The sequence below is a fragment of the Saccostrea cucullata genome, unplaced genomic scaffold (assembly GCF_032062105.1).
Source record: "Saccostrea cucullata isolate Sc308-1 unplaced genomic scaffold, CSIRO_AGI_Scuc_v1 ctg850, whole genome shotgun sequence".
NCBI lineage: Eukaryota > Metazoa > Mollusca > Bivalvia > Ostreida > Ostreidae > Saccostrea > Saccostrea cuccullata.
In genome coordinates this window covers 107240-129229 of record NW_026941357.1, presented here as the reverse complement: position 1 = coordinate 129229, position 21990 = coordinate 107240, and the positions used below count along the sequence as shown (strand labels likewise).

At 33.4% G+C, this 21990-nt stretch overlaps 3 protein-coding genes across 3 annotated transcripts; 2 read left to right on the top strand and 1 right to left on the bottom strand.

Annotated features, from left to right (window-relative positions):
- Positions 1 to 4: 4 nt before the first annotated feature.
- Positions 5 to 2279, top strand: LOC134257680 (protein transport protein Sec61 subunit alpha; the record flags this gene model as incomplete). Its single annotated transcript, XM_062740272.1, has 5 exons — positions 5 to 148; positions 272 to 328; positions 630 to 821; positions 1027 to 1174; positions 1570 to 2279. Coding segments are annotated over 5 exons (657 nt in total), but the record flags the coding sequence as incomplete, so codon positions are not given.
- Positions 2280 to 3469: 1190 nt separating this feature from the next.
- Positions 3470 to 10132, bottom strand: LOC134257673 (ruvB-like 1). The gene is made up of 10 exons (XM_062740262.1): positions 9903 to 10132; positions 8429 to 8515; positions 7815 to 8031; positions 6811 to 6968; positions 6462 to 6611; positions 5967 to 6030; positions 5448 to 5646; positions 5042 to 5144; positions 4508 to 4599; positions 3470 to 4159 (listed from the first exon to the last, which is right to left on the bottom strand). Exons 1-10 carry the CDS (start codon positions 10041 to 10043, stop codon positions 4000 to 4002), a joined length of 1371 nt encoding a protein of 456 aa, XP_062596246.1. The 5' UTR covers positions 10044 to 10132; the 3' UTR covers positions 3470 to 3999.
- Positions 10133 to 11378: 1246 nt separating this feature from the next.
- LOC134257675 (coiled-coil domain-containing protein 146-like) lies at positions 11379 to 20729 on the top strand. The gene is made up of 18 exons (XM_062740265.1): positions 11379 to 11519; positions 12761 to 12922; positions 13158 to 13240; positions 13420 to 13632; positions 13890 to 13947; positions 14046 to 14222; positions 14460 to 14533; positions 14784 to 15011; positions 15350 to 15632; positions 15806 to 15931; positions 16208 to 16341; positions 16552 to 16716; positions 17027 to 17251; positions 17589 to 17653; positions 18373 to 18665; positions 19158 to 19295; positions 19553 to 19801; positions 20126 to 20729. Exons 2-18 carry the CDS (start codon positions 12761 to 12763, stop codon positions 20327 to 20329), a joined length of 2877 nt encoding a protein of 958 aa, XP_062596249.1. The 5' UTR covers positions 11379 to 11519; the 3' UTR covers positions 20330 to 20729.
- Positions 20730 to 21990: the final 1261 nt, after the last annotated feature.

Here is a 21990-nt window from a genome sequence, read left to right as displayed (position 1 = left end):
CCTTCAGGGCTTCCGTGTCGACCTTCCAATCAAATCAGCCCGCTACAGGGGACAGTACAGCTCTTATCCAATCAAACTCTTCTATACCTCCAATATTCCCATCATTCTCCAATCTGCCCTTGTATCAAATCTCTATCTTATCTCACAGGTCAGTCAGTTTGAAAAATCTAAAAATTAACCTGTTCGAGTCGTTAAAAAAATATGCGTACATCATGATCTGTCTTGTTATGCTAAATTTAGATAATGAATATGGATTTTATTTGTTTTGCAGATTTTGGCAACAAAGTTTAGTGGAAATTTCTTGATTAATTTACTCGGAGTGTGGGCTGTAAGTAACTTTTTCATTCAAAGTTTGAATTGCGAATTGAACAGCGAAATAAATTTTTCATTCTCAACGCAGAACATTCATTTATAAGTCATTTCTTTAAAACTAGATAAAAAGTAATAAACGTGAAATATCCTCTGAGAGTAAAATTGTAAATTTTAGAGCAATTTCCTAATATCATTCATTTTTAGTTCATAAACTTATATTCTTTAACAAATATTCAACATGTAAGCTTGAAATACCCGGAGACTAGAGCAACAGAATCATTCCTATTTATCTAAATAATGTGTTTTACCTGTGACAGGATGTTGGGGGTGGTGGACCGGCCCGTTCCTACCCTATCGGGGGTCTCTGTTACTATCTGTCTCCCCCAGAGACTCTATCCCACGTGGTGGAGGACCCCATTCACGCAGTACTGTACATGATCTTCATGTTGGGATCTTGTGCTTTCTTCTCCAAGACCTGGATTGATGTGTCTGGCTCAAGCGCAAAGGATGTAAGTAGTATCAGCAAAGAAGAGATGTAATCTTAGAACAAGAAATATCAACGTCACGTTATAAATGGGAACTAAAAGATTTTTAAAAATATGATACAATTCATTCTTTGGACAAGTTTAGGAAAATCATGTCAGTTACACATATGTATAGTCTTTGAAGTTGATGAGAAAATGTTGAGATAAACTGATATCCTTTATATTTTAGGTTGCTAAACAACTGAAGGAACAGCAGATGGTGATGAGAGGACACAGAGAACAGTCTATGATTCATGAGTTAAACCGTTACATCCCCACCGCCGCAGCTTTTGGTGGTCTCTGTATCGGAGCTCTCTCAGTCTTAGCCGATTTCTTAGGTATGTCATTGCTGAGTATTTATCACCCCACATGTATTTATTATCGCAATACAGAGAAAATATCTGCTTCTAAGATATGCAGTATATACATATAGGTGTTTTAACATTGGATACAACTTTTTTTTCACAATTGGTTGGTTTTAATTTAAAGATAAAAAAAAAACTTTAATATTTAGGTGAACAGGGCAAGTTGATTGAGAACAGAGGGTCAAATCAAAACTAACAACCGTTGACATTTTTTTAAAACATGAACACTTTCTAAAAATGTTCTGAATAAGTTGTGGTTACATAAGGGGGATAACTTAGATGAAATTATTTCATTGAAAATAAATGCTAAAAACATATGACAATGAAACTTTAAAAAAATTATTTTCATACTTGTTTTTCTTTTACAGGGGCTATTGGAAGTGGAACTGGTATTTTGTTAGCTGTTACCATTATTTACCAGTATTTTGAAATCTTCGTTAAAGAACAGAGTGAAATGGGTGGAATGAGCACACTATTATTTTAAACAAAAACTAGACTTTAAAGACATATATCATTTCTCCATCAGCCTTTTCATTCAACAAACAGGACAATTCATTATAAAGGTTTTAAAATACATAAACTGTCATATTGCTTCCCTTTGATATTAAGTGAAGATGAAATGATTGAACTCTTTAATATGTACATCATTTAAAACAAAATAACTTTAAAAAATTGTTTATATTTTGAACAGCTGTATTTATTTTTGTTTGAATTGTATATAGAAGAAGACAGTCATATCTACTTATGTATTTATGACCATATTTATAATTTTTGATAGTAAAAAAAAACTAAATAAGTTATATGATTCAAGATGTAGAGGAAAAATGGAAAAGGTTGTTGATAAAATAAGCATGTTGCAAGAAAGCTTTCACTCAGTTTTCTAGAAAAGCTCATCGTTAGGCCGAGGAGTCTGATTTCTCACCGAATGCTTAATAAGTGGTAATGGTTCTTCATTGTTGTTGTAACAATGGTAGGTGATGTCTGTAAGAATGAAGTGAATAAGTGTGTTTCATTATAGGATTTTTTATATGTTACAAAATGTGAGAAAGAAAAATAAAAATGGAGGAAAAAAATTGTTTTTGATTGTTTATATTTAGGTAAGCAAGAATGACTGCATACATGTATAATCAGCCTACACATAATTATGTAGTATCCATTTATATATTGATCCCCCAAATATTATTCCGTCTGATTCAAGTTAAAACGGTATCTACTGGTAATAAGATGACATCTTTACATCAGACTTTTTTGCAGTACAGTAACTTTCATGAAAGGTCAAGGCTAAGTAATGATGACACTATAATAAATGTTGTAAGCATGGTATATAAAACGCCACAACTCTTTCAATTTTCCTCGAAAGATTTGGAGGTGACCAAATGAACTTGCCTAGTGATCCCTGCTTTTTAGGGGAGAGGGTCAAAGTTGGATTTCTCTACTGACAGTATGGGCACTATATTATTTGAGGGTCCCAGAATCAAAGCAATACGCTCCAACATCATTTAATTAGGTATCATTTTGCAACTGCATTTCTGTTCGATACATACTTCAAGTGATGCATGTGTTGAGAGAAAAAAAACTAAATTCTAAGAACAAGGTCATAATTTCATTGTGGTATCCATAAATGAGGTAAGAGTACATGTATTGTGTATAACAGAAATATGGGCTTGATTCGAGATCACTAGCTAGTATCCTGATAACTTTCAGAATTGTACTTTCTGAGTGATTGTAGGTGTAAACTAATAGGGCTGGACAATAATTCGATATTTCAATATATTGCAATACAATGACGAAAAATATCATATCGAAATACGATTTTGTAATATCGATATACATGTATTGGCAATTTGCTTAAATTTAGGAATTTTTTCATTAAATATAGAAATGAATATGAAAGTTTGTAATGAAGCCAAACAGTAAGGAAGTTGTTTTGTGGGAACATTTCAGAGCAAAACTTAAATGAAATCAACAAGATTTTTTTCCCGCATTGATAGTTATGTACATTCTGCATGTAAATTAAAGTAAATATAGAAAGAAAATGCCATTTAAATTACATTAACGATATTGCAATACATATCCCAATACAGTTATATCGAAATACGAAATCTCGGGCCAATACCCAGCCCTATAAACTAAACAATTTGTGCCCAATCTCAAAGTTGAAATTCGAAGACATATAAAAAGCATGCTAATTGGAGGTAAAAGCTTATCCATTCCAGGTGGAAAGTTTGACAGCCCTGACAATAGATGATGGAGAAAAATATGTCACCATGTATAGGCAGTTTGTTTATTCGTATTCCCATGAGAAGTTCTACATATAGCAAGCGTACTCCATATTATGCCCATAAGAACGATACATTATGCTTGTAAAAAAATCAATTTGGCATAACCAACTACAGTATATCATAAAGCATATGGTTTGTTCAATACATAAAAAAAATTAAGATTTTTCTCATTTGCCTGTAGTTGTAAATACATATACATGTAATTTTTAGTTCTATATATACTATGAGCATCATGTCTTAGAGGGTACAGGGAATAATAGATGTTTCAAAAGCAGGAGGAAAGGTTGAAATTGAATCAGACAAGTTTCTGTTTTCAATAAGTTTAATGGAGCTGTATGTAAATGTACATATGAAGAGAAATATAACAACTGATGCGGAAATGCAACATGAGGTGAGATTTCTTCCTATGAGACAACGCTAGGGCATTGCTGCAATGTCAACATCAGTCACGGAGTCAACAGGTTCACAATCTATCACTTTTTTCTTTTTTGTCATTCTTTTTTGAACACACAGATTTCACTTCATATATTTGTCTTCTTGTTCTGCCAGAATTTTAGCTGAAGATTTAGCATCATAAAACAGTTTGTTAATTTCCTCGATCTCCTCTGTAGAAATGGCGTCCTTTCCGTTGATCTTGGCCAGAAGATTTCCTGGTGTCAGAAGCTGTACAGAGTATCTGTAAAAGTAAAACAGAGAGTGTTTAAAGAGGTTTTGTATTTAGATCCAACAAGAAAAAATTTACTGCTCTTCAAGATGCAAGTAGTTTTATGTTTTAGGTGGATTTAGTTGTGATATCATACTACTGTAGATCACCAGATTTACGAGACCCTAGTTTTGCGAGATTGCAATTTGGTTCTTATAAGTGAGACACAATTTTCGTGAAGAAAATTTGATGCTATAAAATCTTTGCATATGCAAATAGAAGCGGGAATTAAATTTTCATGAGCAAATCGTTTTGTAATTACACTAAATTAAAGTTCTTGCAAATAAAACATGATTTACAGTATACAGAGTAGAGGAATACCTTAACGTTGTTTGAACACCGATCTGTCCCAGCTGTGACAAGGACTCATCATCTATCTGGATTCCCTCTGTCTGAGATCGGATTTTTAGGATCTGCAAAGAAAATCAATTCAGTCATTTTGTCCAATATATACAGTCAAACTTTGTTATCTCGAACCTGATGGGACTGAGAAAAAACTTTGAGATATCCAAGGATTCGAGATATCCAAGGAAAAATACTTAAAGAATATGTGGTTGGGACTTCCAAATCACTTCAACATATCCATGGTATTCAAGATATTGGAGTTCGAGATAACGAAGTTCAACTTACTGTACATGAATTTAATATCTTCTTGTACATACATGTATTGGAGAAAAAGTTAAACCTTAGAGGATGACATTAGCAAAATTCATCTTTGGAACATGATTAAAGTAGAAGAACTTTAAACAAATTTCAACAGTTCAGAATAAATACTACAGAGAATACAAATTAAAATAAGACAAGTCGACTGTTACTTGTACAAATGGTGTCTGCCATTGTCCTAAAGTGACATACCTGTACCATTTCCTCTTGTGAGTATGGTAATGTTCTGATGATCATCACCCTGTCTAACAAATCCAGGGGGATACCATGGGGGGCTACAACATCCTCTGTTCCTCTGTCATGAGACCAAAAATATCAATTATGTATTTAAGCATACAAAAGGATCTAAAGGAGAGATAAGTCTTCAATGAACACTGTTTGACCATTTTTAAAACCTATATGTAAGTTAAACTTTGTTACTTTTTACTAAAATAATTATATTTTTAATTATCTTTATTAAATACAATGTTTTGGTAGAACTTTTTAAAATAATTTTAATTGATCCCAGCAGAAACGTGACTGAACAAGGACCAAAAATATGCCCAGGTTGTATTTGATTAACACAAAATAAGCAGTTACTCTATTAAATGAGCCTTACTTGATGGTACACTTTCCGCGGTTGGTGGCGAATATCACAATAGGTGCTATGGTGGACTCCAGGGCTCTGTGGAGGTAGGTAAAACATTCAATGTCCAACATGTGAACCTCGTCAATGAACAGAACACCCGGCACCAGTTCAGCAATACCCTGATCAATGTACTTGTTCACAACCTTATTGATCTCCTTTCGCAGCTTGTCTGAAAAGACATGTTACAGTAAAGAAATATATAATCATATAGCTGGACTCCCTTTTCTAGCTGAAGTCTTAGGGATATACACAAAGCATTGTGGAATTATACAACAAGTTTGATTAATCCAGGAATCATTTATAAGGTTATGATTTATGATGTGTCAGATTTTGTAGTGCTGGTTTTCAATAAAAAAAAATTGAGAGGTGTTAGCTGTTTAAAATTTTAAAGTAATTTTTTTTAAAATCTTAATCCCTACAATTTATTTGGGAACAGTTCAGAAAAGAGGATGATTCAATTAAATTATAAAAAAGTGACAAAATGGTTACCTGTGATTTCTGTTTTCTTTGGTTTCATTAACTGACCCATCATTGACATAATGTCTTGTCCTCCCTATAAAAGAAACAGATACTTCACAGATTGAGTATATTCACACACATATATTTATTACAATAGTTGGTAAGTTCCATATCTTATACCTATAAAACTTGAAATATCATATACTACCTGAAAGAATTACTGTATACAGGGAAATTTTCGCCTCCGTTTTATTTTCACCCCTTTCGCCCTCTCCTTGATTGGGTGAATTTAAAACGGAGCGAATTCAAATTACACAGCATAATTTCTTAAACAGAACTATGACTGGGCGAATTTAAAATGGGACAAAATTGTTCACAAGTTCAAGAGAGTGAAAATAACACAGGGCGAAAATAACCCTGTATAAAGTACCATGGTAATGTTTGGATCAGGTTTTGAGCCATTCTCAATTACTGGTACATGCATACATGTAAATGTACAAAGAGTAAACTTGATATCAACGTTACCTGAGGTCGGGCATTAGCAATGTCAAGGTCATGGAGCGTGACATCCTGTATGACCTCTTTCTTTTTGTGGACGTCCCCTTTAGGGAGGGGGACATATTCCTCTGCCTCCAGATCGTACTCTGTGGCATAGCTGTCTGATCGACCTTGTCTCTGTCGAGAAAAAATATTTTACAGAGATTTTCAAAGTATCATCAGACAAGTGTCTTCCTTAAAAAAAACAAAAGATAAAATTTCCCGTGAAATCATATTCAGATTAATTTCATCATGCAGTAACTTTTATAATTTGATCACACCCTTGACCTTTACGTTTATTGACAAGATAAAAACAAACTCAGTCTCCTGGCTTTACCTTGACTGCTCCACTGTTGGCCTCTATGTATATCACATCCCCTACTTCTACTTTCTCTTTCTGTAAGCTTTCATAAATAGATGGATCAAGCTTCAGCTGTTTTGTTCCCTTGGCTGTTTTTAACCCAATTACAACATGGCTGACTGTCTTTCCATAGCCTGCCAAAAAAATATAATATATAGAAAATTAAATCTTACATGATGTCACTTATTATGTACTATAATGATATTCCAATAAAAATATTTACATAGGGCTATCTTCAAATAATTGCTTTATTGTCCTCTCCCAGTTGACTAGCTGTATTTGGCATGACTTAAAACCTTTATATAACCCCCACTTGAAAAGCAGGAGGGTATATAGTAATCATAATAATAATGTAATGGGGATGTACGTCAGTCATCTGTTAAGCTTTGGTGTACCCATCCCATATATCCACAACTCCTCTTATACCACTGTATGAAATTTGATGAGATTTTCAGAGAATCTTTATTACATAAAGCCATTGTGCACCTCCTTTACTTTTTGATCCGACATATACTTTGGGTTCCTGTAGCAAAACATGGACACTGTTATTATATCCTTACCTATGATGTGAGGTTAGTACATTGAAACCATGAGTTATTACTCTTTACACATTACCGTAAAACAATATAGAGAGGGCAAGAGATCTTCCAAAAGATAGATACATGTAACAAAGCTTGAGCAAGTACTTTTTGATCTGACACATATTTTGGATTTCCCATAGCAAAACATGGACACTGCCATTATATTTATAGGGGAGGCAGGGGGTATCATTTAGTGAGCTCGTTGCTCACAGTACCTCTTGTTTACATTCCAAGAAACTTGTTTTTTCCTTTTTCATCCTATTATTCCCTCAATAAATTTAATAATATGTTAACATTTTTTTGGAAAAATAATTTTCCACCTACCTACCAACCCAATATTTCTACTATGAGTCGGGAGAGGGCAAACAAAAGACCTAAATGGCATTATTTTTGAATTACCTCCCATGGGGTTCTCTGTTTCTACGGGGGTCAGTTCTGACACCTCTCCCTCGTAAACCTCCTTGGTCTCTTTGATCCTCAGTCCGATGGCGCGGCGGAAATTCTCCATCAGAACCTCTGTCTTCTTGATTTCTGAGGAGTACACCTCGCTGCCTACCATTGGACAGAAGGGCACCTTTGTTCCCAGTTCCTGAGCGATGGCCAGAGCAAGGGCCGTCTACAACATTAAGGTCATGAGGTTATCAGGCTACGTACAATATGTACATTAATTCTACATGATGCAATACCTCAAAATTACAAGTCTGAAAACAAAGACTTAAGTAATAATCAGCACAAAGTAACGATTTTTTGTGTTCAAAATGTCCAAAGCATGAACTATTCCTTTTATCCTAAAATTTTGTAAAATTTGTATGTTCAAATGATTAGCTTAAAATTTCTCAAAGATTTTCTTTCTGGATCATATTTCAAAAGAAAGACATAATGAATGTCCCAGTTCTTTTATCACCAGTGACTTTAAACTTTAGAAAATATACACAGAAAATGTATATCTGAGAGGTAATTTCAAAAATGTAAACTCATTAAGAAGAGAAATGCTGAGGTTTTTCTATTCCTACCTTTCCCGTTCCTGGTGGTCCAGCTAAAAGCATGGCTCTACCTGCCATCTTCTTTGACTTGATCAATTCAACCACGACACCTGCTGCCTTAAAACAAAAGAGCATCAACAGAATAAGTATGATACACATGATACATGCAAATATACAATGTAATAGTATAGTCAATAGAATTATTTTTTTTTATTGTATAGTATGTGTTTGAAAATATAGGTGCAGGGAAGGGGAGGTATAATATTTCCGTTTTGCTTTGAACCCACTTTTAAAGTGATAGCAAGTGCAGTGAGCTGCACTCGCCACTGTGAGCTCTTAAAGCAATGCCTAAATCAAGAGAAATTTCAGACTTTACCAGTCCAAAGCCTGAACAGTTCAGATTTTAATGATATTTTTATTTACAATTTATTTGTAAATCAAGGCCATTTATTTTTTGTTGAGTTTTTGGTGTTATTCTTAATAATTGGTGCATTGTTGGTCCAGAAATAACTGCAGAAAATTTTTTATTTGGATCAATATGCAAGTATGAATTATCTTTTTGCCCAGGTGTTGTGGCTACAGCTCACAGTGCAAGCATCTCTTTGCATCATGTGGGGGTAGTCCAAAATATGATATCTGATGTTTTCCAGGCCTTTTTGCAATTTTGATATTTTACCTGCCAGGAAAATGTCAGAACCAGCACCATTATGAAAACTGGAAAATTGCCACCTCCACCTGGAGGCCATACATGCAAACTGATTTAAATGCTCAAACCGCAACTTATCATTCATTTGGTACAATGCTTTTAGTACTCGCCAACATCCTTTTTATTTGCTAGTTTACGAAATATATAGTCTGGTGAAAATATATATGATACCGTCAAATTTTTTTTTTATTTCTTGCATTTTAAAATTTTGCAAGATCTGATTGAAATATGGAGTTTTATTTTCTTTCCATCGATATTGGTGAGTACTAAAGGCATTGTGTTATTGATAAGTTGTAAATTTTACATTTTTAAAATTCAGTTCACAAGTATCGGAAATAGGCTCCGGTTGGAGATGGCATACTTTCCAGTTTTCATTATGGCGTCGGCTCTGAGGTTTTCCTGGCTCATAAAATATCAAAATCGAAAAAGCCGTAAAACGGCGCATATTTCGGACTAATTTGGGATTAGTATCTTATGGAAGGATCCAAGATACTATTTCTAAGTGTTTACTTTTTCATGGTGTTTTGTATACATATATAGTAGAAGATTAAATCAATGTATAAATAGATTCATTTAATTGGCATAAATCTTTAGTTTCCATAAACATACAAATTTGGAGAGATGGTGGAAAAAATACTTTTCAGTTTTTATTGTGTAGGCAGTTTAATGGGATAGACATGACTATATCTGTTTTTACCAACTTTGTGAATAATTCAGGATTTTATTTTAAACAGAAGTCTAGTATTCGCAATAATCTTGTTGGAAACATCTAGAAATAAACAAAGTTTGATTGGATACCTCTCTAGCAAGTTCTTGTCCAACCAAACCGGCCGCGGATTGAATTGCATAGCCATTCTCATCAAGTCCTAGACCCTTTATGTGACTGTGGGAAGCTATCCTCTGGGTTTTTGTCGTGCTTTTAACCTCTTCAATCTTCATTTTTGTTGTTGCCGGTTAAACAAAATATGACAAGACGAAACACACCACGCTGAAATAAACGATGTCCTTTAAACGCTTAACGTTAGGAAGAGTTTAAGAGTGTGACTAAAATGGGTAGCGAAACCCGGGCCGGGCCGGGATTTTCGATAACGAAAACCGGGTTTTTGATAATCTCGTAATAAATACTCATTCTTTCTTCATGAAATTTACGGATATAGTTTATTATTCTAGGATTGGCCTTCGCTGAAAGTTTTAGGTCAAAATGTTGTGTTTTTAAATGATTATCACCGATTGTCCTTTTCCAAGTGACTAAAATGGGTAGCGAGCCCGGATTACTCATTTTGGCGATTTAAACTTAATTTCGGCAGCATATTTACAATTATTTCATTTGGGTCTTTGAAATTGAACCTAACCTACCTAAAACATTTAACTGTTGCAATAATAAATCACGATTATTGAAAATACACGCATTTTTTGTGTACCCGGGATTGGTCAAAACCGGATACGTTCACCCGGGAAAAACCTTTTATTTCCGAAATACTTATCAGATAATGACATATAATTTGATCTAAATAACTCTTTTCTTCTTTGAAAATTTATATTAATTTTTTCCAATTTATTTCTTAGATGTATCTCGGTCAGGGACTGAAAAAAATCTACATTCTTTCTCTGGCAATCCGGAATTATATAATTTGTCCCGGGCAAACGCGTCCGGTTTTGACCTGTCCCGGGTCTATGAAAAATGACAAAAACCCTCATAATTGACATTTAATTTCATAATGATTGAACAATTAAACTATTTGAATTTAATAAACAACCATTAAATGCAAATATCACAAACACTTTCGATGCATTAAGCTTAAAATCGCCAAAATGAGTAAACCGGGCTTGCTACCCATTTTAGTCACCTGGAAAAGGACAATCGGCGATAATCATCGAAAATCAAAACATTTTGACTTAAAATTCTCAGCGAAGGCAAAACCTATACTTATAAACTATATCTGTAAATTTCATGAAGAAAGAATGAGTATTTATCTCGTAATTATCAAAATCCCGGCTCTCAGTTTTGAAATTCCCGGCCCGGCCCGGGTTTCGCTACCCATTTTAGTCACACTCAGAGTTTAAGGTCAATTTAAAGCTTTGGAAAAACCATGATTAATGATTACCAGAAATGCTTTTGATTACGACTATGGCAATTTCTATAAAAGATAAAATGAGACTGAAGTTTAACATTGATATATCCCTTACATCAAAAATCTTATATGCATTATTATTGCGAAAATAATTATACAAGTTTTACGACTATGGATAACGAAAACAAGTCGCACATGCGCAGCTGCCATAGAAACAATCATGTTTATATCCGCTAAGCGGAATTCATGCATATTTTATGTTATGGCTTAATTTTAACGCTTAGGCTGTCCATTTACACGCGATATCTGCATAGGGAATAACATCCAATAACAGGGAACAAAGGTATAGTTTTACGTGTGTAATGAATCCCAGGAAACTGCTACATAAAAAGGTTTTAATCGACGATCAATTACTTGGGTCAGCCTCACTTTGTCAGGAGGATGCATAAAACATACGAAACACGATGCAAGCGTCTGTGTTTGGTGACGACAGTCTTTTATACTCTTCTGGTGATAACTCAAATGAATGTCATCATCACAAAATTTGTCAACTACTATAGTATTTCATTAAAACTATGCAATCATACATAAGATGTATAAAAGAGTCATTTTATATGTGTTTTTGATTATTATGGTTATCATTTTGATAACTTTTTTAATAATAAAAAACGGTCTGATTTTATCTTTTTAGCATCGTACAGAAGTTTCCCCTTTTTGCACATTTTTTTTAAGATGAGCATTTAGGATGCATTGCTTTGCTGCAAAAATGCATATTTGATGAGTGTATTGAAAACAGAGCTGTTTATATTTGTTTCATTTATTCTTGAGGCTTTAACTGGTCTGGAAGATAAAAGAAATTTAATCATGTTAATTTGCGATATAAGGAAATGAAAAGATTTTCAGTAAACGAAATAGGGTATGATAGGAGAAAAAATGTGCACAATTTTTTATTGTAAGTGCAGTTCCAACAGTAAACATGATTAGTGTCATGGATATCAGTTTAAAAAAAGGACTTGAACACAACTTAATCATGCAAAACAATATCCTGAGGTAAAGAAGTGAGTAGGTGCATACTTAATGATTCTGTCTCGGAGAAACATTGACTGTCACAGGAATTGACATGACAATGTTTGTGAATTTCTAGCTTAGTGTAAGTGATTTGTATATTTCTGTAGCTTTCCCACTATGGAAGAGTATTTTATTTTTATATATTAATGTATTTCTTTGAGTATGACTTGCAAAAGATCAAGGCATCATTTTTAATAGAATGCACATTTGAATTATTTGACTTATTAAGGATTTTCTGAAAAAAAAATATCGTAGACTACTGCATTCTAATCTATTTATTGATGTATGGAAAATTGACAATCACTCTTTTATTCATTTATTATTCATTGACAAAAATTTATTGGTCAGGATCTAAAATATTTTTATGATTTCAAAACATTTAATTTCTTTGAACCAAATTTTAAAGTGATTTTTTTCTCCAGAAAATATTCCAGATAATATTTACGAAATCACTAACAAATTTGAATGCACATTAAGGACAACAGATTGATTTTGAATAATTTGCTAAATTTTCAGATGAGTGACATTGAGAGTGAAGATGGGAGGGAGAAGGAGGAGGAAGAAGAAGAGCCACTGAAGTATGCCCCCGCTATCAGCGCTCTTCCTCCCAAGGTCATACAGCAGGAGGAGAGCCAGGTGGAGGTGTCAGCCAGCCCCGCCTTCCAGTGTCTAGAGGAGGTCTGTGTTTCATTATCATGATTATATGTAGCTTTCAGTTTGGAACCATTTTTTATGTTAATTTTATTGCAAGTACTTTATTTCAGAATCTTACATTAACAAATTGTATGATATTCAATGCATAATCTGAACAATGAATTGCTGAGAGTCTATCTTTTTAAATCTAGCATTAGAATAGAATGTTAAAGTTAAAATAGTTTGAGAAAAATTTGTCATCATTTTTTTTTCTCTTCAGCTTTTTCAAGAGGGCAAACTGACAGGGACAAAAGTGGCTCTTCTGAAATCCAAATACACAGAACTTCATGACACTCTGAAAAAGTAAGTTATAATAAATACCTCTAACTCAAGAGGAAATTTTTTTTTAAAATTCAGAACTTCATGACACTCTAAAAAAAGCAAGCTTTGAAAACTATAATTCTAACTCAACTTAAAAAATTCTAAAAAAAAAAAAAAATTATCGGAGAACTTTTTAACATTCAGTTTTTTTCCCTTTCCAGAACTAGAGAAAGTGAAACTGATTTACTGAAAAAGGCAAAAGAGTTCACAGTGACGCTAGAGAAACAGCGGAGTGAGCTGGAGAAGGGAGATAACTTTCCCGCTGGCTCTAACGCTAATGAAGTCACCAAACTAAGGGAGCAGTACCTTAAGTTCAGGAATGAGACCGAAAAAGCTGAGGACAGGAAGTACCAGGTGGAATACAGGCTAGAAATGTAAGCTTCACTGACATCAAATAATTCAAATGTCAAATAAGGATGTTTTTGAATTAATTACATGTAATCATTACCCTGGAAAGAAACATGTTGTAAATCTTTGCAATTGACTTTGCTTGGAAATTCAACACAATGAAATTGATACCTTTGATTACATTAGCATTAAATATTTCTCTTAGCATACTGTTATTTAATTCTCTTTATAAATCAGTAATGCATTTTCTATTAAATTTCACTATATTTTCCTTTCTTTTTAGTCTTACAGAAGAGAAGAAAATTATGGAAAGAGAATATGCAAGGATGCCCAAGCAAGGGGTAGGATATTTTTTAGCATACCTGTTCAAAAGCATATTCTTTTGTCACTTTTTGAAAATGAGAAACATATTTTAATCACAACTGGATTATTATTTCAGGAGATAGAGAAAAAAATCAAAGAGTTACAGGCCGCCTGTGAGGAACTGAAGAAAGAAATCAATAATCGTCAGCTGGAGTCAAAAACACTGAAGGAGGACGTAGAAAACACAAAACGGGAAAATCTCCTGGAGGCAAAGGAACTAGAGAAGGCCCAGGATGAAATGGAGAAACTTAAGGTACGGCTAGAAAAAGATTAACATTTTTAGTGTTACTCTGTTATATTACATGGAAATATTACTAAGAGAATGAGAAATTAAATATACTGAGTAGATTAGATATTTTTTTTTTTTATCAAATATCATGATTTCTTTAATTCGTGTGATTTTTTCCTGCTGTTTAGAAAACATTTACATGTACATTGTAGACAGGGTTTAGCAATGGATTGATATCATGTTTAATATATATTTTAACAGGCTGACTTAGTTCAGGTGAACACACTGCCAAACCAGCTAGCAAAGGAAGCAGACAAACTAGTCAGACAGAAAAAGTAAGGAATCATTTAATTTATCAATAATGTTAGTACATGTACAGCCAAACAGAAAATCTATAGATTGCTAACTATGCCCATATTGTATAAATATGTTTACCATAAAAAATTAATCCTTTTCATTGCATATTAAATTGATTTTTTCTTCTAATTCATCAAAGTCTGTCTATTTGACTGGAAGTTTGCAATATACAATAAAGAATTTCAAAAAACATATTTTAATTAATACTGCTCCTCTTTCATCTTTTAGTGAGATTGAGAATAAGGTTCGGGCGTTGGACTCCGAGTACCAGGAGGCCCTAGACATGGTACAGACGCTGGAGAAGAAACATCGCGAGATGGACGAGGAAAGATACGAGATCACAAACGAGTTGAAGAAACAGCAGGATCTACTGACACAGCGGGAACGGGAACTTGCGGAACTGATGAAGGATTACGAGTACGCCAAGGACAAGGAAGCCGTGCTTAATGCTGACAGGTCAGAAAAATTTTTTTTAACATTCTTGGAAATTTCTCAAGCAAAACAATTCTTTTTCTACCTGTCCTCATCGCTTCCAGTGGAGCATTACTGCATAAGGTCAATACAAGAGACTTCAACACTCAGCTCTCTTCTTTTTACTGCTATAAATGATATTATAAAGTTCAGTGCAGCTTAAATGATTATGTTTACTTAGTACATGTAAAATCAACAGTAGGCTTTTTAAAATGTTATAATTAATTACCCTTATTCTGAGAAAAATATGCTTCATCTGTGAAACTATCAATCTAAATATCATATTTGTTCTTGCATTTCATGATCTCATATATTTTCAACAGAGCAACATTAGACATGAACTTGAGACACATACAGTTAGAGAAGAAGAACAACCATGATGTTTTGTCACGGAAAAGTCGAGAAAAGGAGAGAGATCTCAGAGCTCTGAAGAAACTAGAATTACAGATGAAAGTGGCAGAGGAAAATCTGGCTCACACCAAAACAATTCAAGAAAAAGTTGTATCACAAGTCAGCGGAATGCCAAAGGACGATGGAAGTTTGCAGAAGAAGAAGGATGATCTGGCCAAAGAAGTTGAGCAGACCAAGAGGGCTCTAGCCACACAGGTAGGTCACAGGAGTGTTTGAATGTCATTTTTATGTGTTCTTGAAGGAAAAAATGGAAAGTTTTTCTCTTAATTGCAATGTTTGCAATTAAATATCCTTCCCTGATATTTTATATTTTTCAATTCATTCTAAGTTAAATTTTCTTGTATGATAACTACCATTTATTTTTACAGAACAACCTGACAGCAGTAGAACATGTGAAGCTTGAGAAGAGTGCTGCAGATGAACAAAATCTTTTGTATGAACAAAGTGATCTCCGTATAGAGGTGGTAGAACTCACTCGCCTGGCAGCCATCAAAGTAAGGGATTTCAAGATGTGCAACTTAAATAAATAGCACGCATATAAGCTTAAAATATAATTTTCCACATAAGTTTATCTTTAAATTATTGATATAATGCATAACTCAAGTCTTTCTTTTTATATCCGTATTTGTTATAACCGTTTAGTACATAAATTTTTGATATACCAGTATTTGTTATCTCCCTTTAATTGCATAGAAAGAGGAATTTCACAAGTACCTGTGATTTTAAAAATAAAACTGAAAGTTATACTTTACCTGTATTGATTACACTAGGCTGATGAGAGGGAGCAGAAGGCTCGAGATTTTATGAGGGCTGAGATGAGGTACCACAAAGCTCGGGAGGATAAAAAGACAAAAGAGTTACAGATAGTGGACCACAAAAAGAAATACCAGGAAATGATGATCAAGTGAGTGTATATACTGTCAGTCTAGACATCACAGATTTTGTCATTACATATATTGACATATTAATCTTTGAGTAGTTGATACTGAAATTGAAATATTTATCTTCTGTTGAAGAGGTTTCATTATAACAAACACAGTTGTTTTTTTTTTTAAATAAATGTATTAGTATGAATAAAGAGGCAACATACTCATAATAAACTTCGTATTGACAGGTTGAAGGACTTTGCCAAGCTTTATGATGTGATTAAGAACGAGAGAAACAAATGTGTGAATCTGATCCAGACTAGCACACAGAAAGCGGCCGAGATGAAGGAGAAAATCAAAATCTTACAGAACGAGATCGAAATCCTACGCACCGAAGTCAGCAAGAAAGACAAGTCAGTATTCATATTGCTCTGTAATATTTAGACATATATGGATATTCATAGTCCCAGTATAACATATCCCTATTGATTCAAGTAAAATTTAAAATTATGCAATTTTTATGACTTAATTTCAAAAAGAACGACAGATTAAAAAAATTTTGGCCTTAATGTTACATGTACCCACTTGGGAAACAAAGAATTTATATTAATCACAATATAATGACCAATTTAAGCTTCATAAAAGAAATTTCTCCAAGCTTATTAATTCTTAACTGTTGATTTAACTAAACTCTTTGAAAAAAAAAAAATCTTCATCAAACAGGGAACTTCAGAAGCGTCGGTTAAAACACATGCACAGTATAGTGATGCGGGACGGGCTGCGTAATGAGGTCGCCAAACAGAACTCTATTTACTCCGAGATGAAGTCGACCGTGGAGCAGCAGAAGATGGATCTGTCTAAACTGAACATGATGATGAACCAGGGAGAGGATGAGAGCAGTAAACTGAGGGAGAGGTACTCAGTGGAGGAGAAAAAGAGAAACGACAGGTAAAAATCATCATCATAAATCTGTGGGCAGTTCTATAGATTCTTTTCCTTTTTCAAAAATATATTCATATTTTCAGCATTTTATACGCACAGACAATGGAGCTAGATTCTATATTGCAAAAATAAATCACTACTGGGCATATTGATTACTTTAAAAAATGTTCTTACATAAAAAAATGACGATATTAATTACTCTAACTATTTGCTGATTGGAAAAAAAGGAAGAGTTATTTCCCTTAAAATACCTTCGATCATGGTATAAAGTTATTTACCTGCTTTATTGTGTCTCTCATATATCCTTATAATTTTTCTCTAAACATCTGATCACATTTTGCAGAGGTTTGAGGCTCATTCAGAGAGAGGAAGAAGTCTGCATATTTTATGAAAAAGTTAATATAGAAGGTAAGTATGCTCATAAAAATTAGAAAACTGAAGATCACTAAATTTCAAGAAACTTTATTTTTACATAATTTAATTCTGGTTGTAACGCTGTATTTGATTGGATAAAAAAATTACTTCATATCGTATAAAATGGGTTGCCTACGTCACAATGACTTAATTCAAAAACGTATAATCCGCCTGACGTTACATTCAAATTTTGTACAAATTGTAGTCATTTTGTTAGAACAATCATCTTTTTTTCTTACATCAAATGAATGAAAATTAAATTATAAGCAATGAATTTAATAGTTACCCATTTTATACGGTATAAAAAACTGATTACAGGAGAAAGTTTACGCTTTTTTATAAACCACTTCGCGGTTTATAAAGCGTAAACTGCCCCAACCCAGTTTATACCGTATAAAATGGGTAGCTATTAAATTCATTCCTTAAATGACTGTTGTTTTCTGCATTTATAAGCCAAACAAAATTTTCTCACATTTTTGTAGTGCTCTATAAAATCTTTTAATCAATAGAAGAGTTATATTTGCATGAATAATCTTTTAGCAAAGAATTAATTGTGTGATTGAAATTTTTGCAAGCAGATTACCTATTAAAAAGATATATTTCCTGCTGATAAAAAGGGAGTTACCATTATGTTTAAAATGTATCAAGAAAAAAAATACTGATTACAGGAGAAAGTAAGAATAATATAAACCTTCATTCTTTTTTTATTACAGAACAAATGATAAGAAATGGCAATGTGGAGCTTCAGGCCAGAGAGGAAGAGATAAGATTTATCAAAATGGCTCTGAACGAAGAAAAGAGGAAACAGGAGTTACTCTGGAAACAGCTGCCCAATAAGCGGGCGATGGAGGAGGAGTTAGTGACGTTACAGATCCAGTTACAGCAGTGTCAGGACCGGATGCTGGAACTGGAACATCATCTGGAAGATCCATATGACGAGAGTCGCGTCCGATATCTGGAGGGAAAGGATCTCCCGCCGGCCAAACTACAGGATAAAATAGAAGATGTAAGGGAGACAATTGTTATTTATTGTGATTCCTGATATTCAAATTTTGAAATTTTTTAAACTTTAAATCAGTCAGTCAGAGTGTCAAGTATAGGTCTAAATTTGCAGCTCTCCACCAGCAAGTGGTGGTGCTCCATATAAGTGAAAAATTTTTGAGAGGGACAGATACAATCAAAATACTGTAAACCAACTTTTATTCGTGTGCAAGAAATTTTCACGAAGTTCGCGAGAGCCTCGTCATCACGAATATTTCTCACTAAGTACCAGTCCTTAAAGTCTCTGTGTCTATTAACAACAGATCAAAATAGGCTTGATCACAAAAATTAATCGTCACGAACAAGTTTATTCCAGGTAAATCGCAAAATTAAGTCATCGCTAATAAAAGTTGGTTTACAGTATGCTTTAAATACAGAGGTAAAATAATTTGCAGTTTTTTACAAGAATTATATAAATTGAGAGTAATTGATCTGATTTGATGTTAACCTTTTACAGCTGGAAGCCAGGTTAGCAGAAAAGGAGGAACATTTACTAGAAAAGGATTTAATATTTGAACAAGTAAATCGACTGGCGGACAGAGTGAAGAACAAAGCTGAAGGTGGAAAGGAAGACACGTTAGAACTTGCCAAGAAGGTCTGTCATGTTTGTTTTACTTATAGATAATTAATAAACCAAATAAATGATTTTTTTTAAATGCACCTCACATATATGTATGTATTAAGCAATATTCCGAATAAAAATATTGGGTTGGATTAGGTTGGGAAATTTTCCAATAGCAGTGATCAATTTTCAAACTTTCTGAAACTGAAGGTTTTGATTAATAAATATAAAATGCATTTAATCCTGCATAACACTGCAAAATGATAAAATTTTGATAAATTCTATTCCAGGTTAATGAATTACAAGCTAAAATTAAGGAAACCACTCGTAAAATGATGGCTTTAGTGTCTGAACTTTCAATGAATCAAGCCAATGCCTTAAAATTACAACAACAACTGAAGGAGAAGGAGGCAGACTTAGAACAGTGCTATATTCGTATGGAGAAAGGGGAACCACCTAGTGACGAGGTGGAGGCAGAATGGCTGAAGATTCTCCGCGACGAAGACAGGCGGGCAAGGGACAAGGAGGAAATCAGACTGGTATGTTAATTAACCAGTAATTAGTACATGTGTACAGCCTTTATTGTATAGTAAAAATTGTCCAATCCACACACCAAGATTCAACAGAATTTGGAGAGATTTAAACAACAAAAACAACTGAAATCGATGCAAAGTTGAACATTTTAATAGATAAATCAGTCTTGCAAAGCAGTTTTTTTATTTACTAGAAGTTAATATTTTTTATTATATTCAAAAACTTTTTATAAAATTTTATTTTGAAATTACAAGCAATTAAATGCATTAAAAAAATTACTTTAATGTCTTAGTTCACTTATTAATGATAATACTGAAATATATTTGCAGATGGAGGAAGAAGAGGAACAATACAAGATAGCGGGCGGAGTCACAACCACCGCGGAACCACGCCCTAATGCTTACATCCCTGACGATGACAGCGAACTGCCCATCCCCCGACCCTACGGCAAACACGCCCCCTTCAAACCAGCAGAATCGGGATCCACCATGCGACATATCAGAAAACCAGTGCCTAAGCCTATTGAAATCTAAACTGTCAAAACTTTACATGTCTTATTTTATTCATTCATGTCAAAAGATATGTCAATATGAATGGCCATAAGTGTTCAATGGTATAGTATGGTGGGTTACAACTCAGAGATTCTAAAGTTGTTATACAATTCAGATATTCTCAAATCTCAAGTCAACATGGATATGTGGAGGTAGTGACTACTGATATTTGAAAGGATGTCCAAGAAATTTGTGTTACTGATGAAGAGAAATCATGTTTAATTATTAAGGTCTATTCTGTGATGAAATAGACAACAATTCTCCAAGTCTGTGCATTGTATTTTGTTACTTGCTTTGATGTTTTATGTATAAAACCATTGAGGTACTGTGATATCTTCATTATCTTTATATTTTTTCTCTAATGTTGAAGTAATAAATTATGTAAAAAACCTACATGCATTTCTTTCTTTTCTTCTTTTTTTTTTGAAAGGGGGGGGGGGGGTGAATTTTTGCAGTGTCTATCAAGTAATTGTTTCTGTTATAATGATAAATGACCAGGTATTAAATAATGAAAATAATGGACATTCAAAATTGGAAAATAATTAAAAAGAATAAAAAAGTAATACATATGATTGAGATTAGAACTTTCAGTGCCAAATTTTATTCAAACGCCCTTATGATGAATATATTTCCAATAAAAAGCCCTACCAATAATTTAAAAAAAAAAGGATGTGCCTAAGTGTCTTACAGTGTATTTGCGGAGTCTTGCAATGATAGCATACAGTTTTTGCACAACAATAGAAAATGCAAATCGGGTGTCTTTGTTTGATTGCATTTCCTAAAATTATTAATATGCATGCTCAAAACCATGAGCACGGAAAATTAATATTTTTTACAATTAGTGCATGCGCCATTCTAGTTTTCTACTCTGGCTATATATCACAAGACAAGTAGCATCGGAAGTCGATGTAGGGAAAAAAATAATAAATTAATACGTCTGTAAAAAATGAAAGGCCATACATAAGAGGAAAGTAAATGTAAATTTAATTATTTTACATGCATCATGGAAAGGAGCTGGGGGCATTTTCCTACTCATTGTGTGTCTATTGATGAGTCTAAATATTGAATTTGGTAATTATCCATTTACTCTATGGACAAAAAGTCTACTGCTCTGGCTTTAATATCAAAATATGGCCAACATAATAAAGCTAGACTGAAAGAGGGAAACATTTTTTTTTCTCTCCGGGGGGGGGGGGGGGGGGGGGGTATACATGTGGCTTCATAGGACCAGTGTTCCGGTGAAGTCAAATATAATTGATTTCAAAACAGCTTTCGCATAAAATTGATATTGCTAAAAAATGAATTTACATGTTTTAATACAGTGCTCTGTTTTTCACGAATATCAATCAATTTGAAACATAGAAAACATATATTTAAAAAATCAGAATGTGAAAAAAGGGGGGTATACTTTCTGCCTTAATTATAACTTTACGCTTTTATCATGTTTATATCCAAAAATGTATCACATGAACATATTGCATGACGCAGAATTATTAAATTTAAAGATTTATAATAAAGAAAACAATCTTAATTGACATTTTAATATGGAAAAACCATATCTGTATGTACATGTATAGACCGCGGGCACTTTTTTCAGTTATAATTACAATGCAAAAAAAAAAAAAAAAAAAAAAAAAAAAATT